At 40.4% G+C, this 5,220-nt stretch overlaps 1 protein-coding gene across 1 annotated transcript; it reads right to left on the bottom strand.

The window, feature by feature from the left end:
- Window positions 1–368: 368 nt before the first annotated feature.
- LOC307036787 (general transcription factor II-I repeat domain-containing protein 2-like) lies at window positions 369–5,220 on the bottom strand. Its single transcript, XM_079677410.1, has 2 exons — window positions 2,958–5,220; window positions 369–2,859 (listed from the first exon to the last, which is right to left on the bottom strand). The coding sequence occupies exons 1-2, from the start codon at window positions 3,792–3,794 to the stop codon at window positions 2,512–2,514; spliced, it is 1,185 nt and encodes a 394-aa protein (XP_079533536.1). The 5' UTR covers window positions 3,795–5,220; the 3' UTR covers window positions 369–2,511.

Here is a 5,220-nt window from a genome sequence, read left to right as displayed (position 1 = left end):
GCGGAAGGATCCAAGCGCAGATGGACTGAGGAGAAGGTGAACGGAGGAGAAGACAGGCCGGAGGAGTTGGCATGGTCCGGCAGAACGTGAGGGGGTCGTGGCTTGACAACCAGAGGGGGAGAGAAGGAAAACGGGAGTGAGTGAGTTTACACATAAACACACTTATTCACCAACGAGAAATACGTAAAGAAAAAGGTTTATTAGCCATGAATTAATCAATTGGTGAATTTATAAAGTAAGAAAGAGGAAACTATTAAATAACCCTAAAAACACACTGAGGGTAGAACATATCTTTTCATTATATGAACAAATTATTCTTTAAGAGTTTTTTTATTCATGTGTGAATTTGGGTAAGATTTAATTTGTTACAGTATAGACCTACAGTTTAAAGGGATGGTTTTAGTAACCACTCTATAAAAGCAGACAAATCTTTATTTGAATGGAAAATCTTAAAGGTAGAGCTAGTACCAAGCCAAAGATAGTGTTCCAATCTAGAGTATTGATTTCTCCATTGTAGCATGGTTATTACCTCAGGAGGGAAGATTAAGGTGGAAATAACAGTTGTTTTTTGTCCAAGATGTAGAGTTTTAAAAAGACAAAAGAGAGATTGCACATTTTAATAAAAAAAAAAACTAATATAATTGGGAGTAATACATGGGGGGCCTTGGATCACTCATTGTGATGGTGCATATTTTACAACAAATATCGTTCAGGGAGAAGGGGTCGCTCGATCCACCCTGCAGATGTTTTAAATCTTACTTGCAGCTTCAGAGGGAGCGCACGGCACCAGAGTATGAGTTTTAAAAGACAAGCGCCACCAGCTCCTAAAGGTCATCCATTCAATCAGTGATGACCTGACTTTTAGAGATGTTATTTAAAAGAGAAACATATCTGCCATAGGTGTAAATTCCTGAATTGAACTGCAAACCATTAATGAAATGACTTCTGTTTTAAAGTTCTTGTTAAAGGAGGGAGTAATTATCACATGCTCTAGCACCCAAGGTTCCACACACTGTTAAAGGGGTTAGCATAGCTATTTAAGTAGACAAGAATTGAAAATAAATTAGTATAATGAGTTATTGATATTCCACTGGTTCTCACACCATTTCAGGGACTTTATCACTGCATTAGAACAGACCACCCAAAGGTAATGAGAAGGAACTTTTAAGTGATGAAACTCTTCAACTGTTGTAACTGACCAAAATCTTCTCCCAGAAATGACTGTCTAGAATGCCGTACCCCAGAGTAGAACGTACCGATTGATCACGACGGCCCCTTCTAGAGAAGATATTACTTTCATACCTTAAATGGTATGAAAGGAGGGAGGGTAAATTTCTCATGAGGAGATAATTACAAATGCTAGCAGAACAAGACGACCAACCCCCGTATTCAGATGTTGATGACAATGATGAGTTAGTTTAAATGATATGGATTTTCGGAGATGAGATTGATCAATGAATGTCCAGCTGATGTGATTCTTTACATTATGAAATCATGTGAAGAAGTGAGCAAAATAAAATGCTAAAATGGAGTGAATCCATTTCAATTTACTTTACACCAGGGATGGGCAACTTTGAGGATAGTGAGGGCCAAAAAAAAATGTCCTCACTACCAGAGGGCCACTTCGTGACCATTCACTTCCATCGGCAGGATACTATATCCACAACATTTAAATAGCCAACTTTAGCTACTAATTTAATGAAAATAACTAAATATATATAGGCAATAAATGTTTATTGTACCAAACACCAACACTGAGTTTAACAACGAATATTCATCTTTGTATTGTGTTTCTATGCTTCCCTCACATTCCATACATAAAACCAAGAACATATGCATTTTTCTGAACTTCACCCACAGCTGGATCAGTAAGCTATACATCTTAATGAGATACTTGTGGCCTCTCCTGCTGCTGCACAATAGACTGAATGTCAATATCAACATTTGTACATCCGATTTGCATGAGATGGAACAGTGTCTCATCTGTCAGTCTGTTTCTCTCCCTTGAATTGATGTGCTTCATCATAGAGAAGTTGCTCTCGCAGATGTAAGTGCTGCCAAACATGCTGGCCATTGAGAGCGCAAAATCCCTGAGGAGTGGAAAGCGGGACTCGGGTAGCAGTCTCCAAAAGGAAATTCCCCTCTCCTGGCGCTTTGCTAGAAAGGGGGCTGACTGTAGTTCGCACATTTCAAGCTGCAACTCAGGGGGCTACTCGATGATTGCAGCCGAGAGGGGGTTAGTGAATAACTCGATGCGTGGCTGCATGGTGTGGAAATCTTGAAAGCACTTCTTAAACTGCTGCTGCAGTGTTTCTATGTCGGCTCTGTACTTGGGTAATGTTTTCTCACATTCGGGGGCATCTTTGCGCATCTCTTCACATGACGGGAAGTGCGCCAGATTAGGACGGTCGGCTGAAAATCCGTCTTTAAACAGAGTCAGTTTAGTGACAAATGCGTTCATGTGCGCATATAGATCCGACACGGTTTGGCATCTTCCCTGTAACCGCATATTCAGGTGATTAAGATGCGAGGTAATGTCCGCAAGGAAAGCCATGTCGAGAAGAAAATCTGTATTCCTGAGTTTTGCGCAGTACGCACTTGTATCACATTGGATGGTGTCCTCCAAGAACACAGGGATTTCTGCTCGTAGCGAAAAAATCTCTCCAAGCATTTTCCACGGCTCATCCACCTTATCTCTGTGTGCATCTGTAAATCACCGTACGTGGCGTTCACTTCATCCAAAAAGGCTATAAACTTCCTGTGATTGAGAGACCGGTTCCCTCCTCGAATGAGATTAGTAGTCTTGGTAACTAAATCCATGACATGGCTAAAATTCATTGATTTGGCACACAGAGCCTCCTGCAATATCAAAACGAAATTTGATTTAGCCTGATTTTTTTTTACAAAGAATGCCCACATTCAAAACCATTAGAATAGCTAACAATAATGTTACCCACCTGATGTATGATGCAGTGCAGTATTGGACAGTCAACGCCACTCTGGCGGAGGAGGCCGGCGAATCCAGTGCGCTTTCCTTGCATTGCTGGCGCACCATCGGTAACAACAGCTGAGAGCTTGTGAAATCCTCTGTGCGCACTTACAACATTTTCAACAGCGGTGAAAATATCTTGTCCTTTGGTAGTGCCATGCAAAGAAGCCAGTTTCAATAACTCCTCGTGCACTTCAAATGAACTGTTAATGGCCCGTGTGTAGATGAGAAGCTGGCTCACATCAGTCACATCAGTGCTCTCATCCAACGCTAAGGAAAAGTATGCACAGTCATGCATGACTTGTTTTACCTTTTGTTCGACATGATTTTGTATATCAAATAGTCTTCGTGTCACTGTCCGAAGGGACAAAGAGACGGTTTCAAAGTTTTTAGCCATGTTGTCATCTCCGAATGCTTTAGCTATCTGGACTGCACAACTCTTCACCATTTCGCCGTCAGACAGGGGCTTCTTAGCTTTAGCAAGCTCAAGGGAAACGGCATAAGACGCCGTGAGAGACGATTGCTGTGTAGTCGTGGCTCTGGTAAAAAAGGTCTGCTGCTGGCATATTTTCCCTTTTAGGTCAGCAACGATGGCGACTCTGGCAGCTCCTGTGTGCTTTTCATATTTGTCTTTATGGGTGCTGTTGTAGTGGCGACTTAAATTGTAGTCCTTCATTGCCGATTTAGTTTCAAGACACACCAAACACATAGGTTTGACTTTGAATTCTGTAAACAGATAATCTATTTCCCATTTTGGCTGAAAGAGACGGTTTTCTAGGTTCAGTTTTCTTTTTTGGGCGCTCATGTTTCTTTTCCCGCTAACGGAGGAAAGCCGCGAGGTAAACAGAAGACAATATACACTTGGCTGCAGGCCTCATGAATTTGTGGGGAGCGCCCTCTAGCGGTGAATATTATTAATTACAAGTGGGGTCTGGTTCAAATGATTTGCTTGTTTACAACTGTGAAACCAATATATTTTTGTAAATTGACTCGCGGGCCGCACAAAGTGAGGGCGGTGGCCACATGCGGCCCGCGGGCCGCCAGTTGCCCATCCCTGCTTTACACTATTCCAAGATAGTTTATTTTTATTTTTCAATTTACTTTGCCAATCCAAGATATTTTATGTTATTCTTTATTACTTTATACTATTCTAATATGGTGGATCTCATGTTGTAAAAATCATTGCTATTCTAAAATGATTTATTTCTTTTCACTTTGTAAAAACAAGTGCCTTAACACTGAGCGTGGTATGAGAACGGTTTCTGTGAAAGGAGGGACGAAGAAATGTTCTGATACCAAGCCATTGCTGCTATTTTGAAGAATGATATTGAATGTAAACACTAGAAGTTATAAACAAGGGAAAACTTTTATGTTTGAACACAGACAAGAATTTATTTTGTATTTTTGTAAAGCCGGCTGTAAAACCATTCCATTTGATTGTATGTTTGTTAATATGAGATATGTAATATGCAAAGTTCAGATGAAGAACTCATTGATTTCAGTATTATACACACCTTTTAGGTGTGTAAGGAGGGACTGTTAGAAATTAAAATCAATGTTTTAATGGGGAAATGTAGTTTAAACATGCCGTCAGTTTTAATGCTCTTTTATACTGAAAAACCAGAATTCTTGTGCACAAGCAGTTAAGCTTTTATTCTGAAAATCCTTCATCTACGGTTAGCGTTTAGCATGTGGCTAATATACGATTTCTTGAAGAGGTGAATTTAGTAGCGAAATGATATGGAGTGGTGCAAACCGAAGCTACTGATTTAACACTACAACTATAGATGTCGAGATACTACCATGCTGAATATTAAATGAAGGTACAGTTTATTTGAATACATTATTGTTTACAGACGAGAGTAGCATGTGATAACATCCGGAATGACCGGAAACCAAACGAGCCGAGAAGTATTGTTTAGAGTATTGATTACAGCGTTTAGAATGTGTTAAATGAAAAGTGATGAAAGAGAATATGAGGAGAAACGGCCTGTTAAGCATATATTGAATGTGAAAAGAACCTATCCTCTGTTTAAATGCAATAACGGACATTGGAGACGAGGCGAGCCGGCTGGCGGGGAGGAGCCAGCAGAGGATATATAACAACACCGGAGGAGAGATCCATTCTCTTCTCTTCCCTATCGAGGAGCGGATCACAGCTGTTTGTCTGACTGAACAATATCATGCTTGTGACCAACCCGCGCCTTTTTTAATTAAAGTACCCAATTGAA

Source organism: Notothenia rossii, assembly GCF_949606895.1.
Source record: "Notothenia rossii genome assembly, chromosome: 4".
NCBI lineage: Eukaryota > Metazoa > Chordata > Actinopteri > Perciformes > Nototheniidae > Notothenia > Notothenia rossii.
Note: the sequence above shows the minus strand (reverse complement) of the source record. Positions and strands in the feature narration are given on the sequence as shown.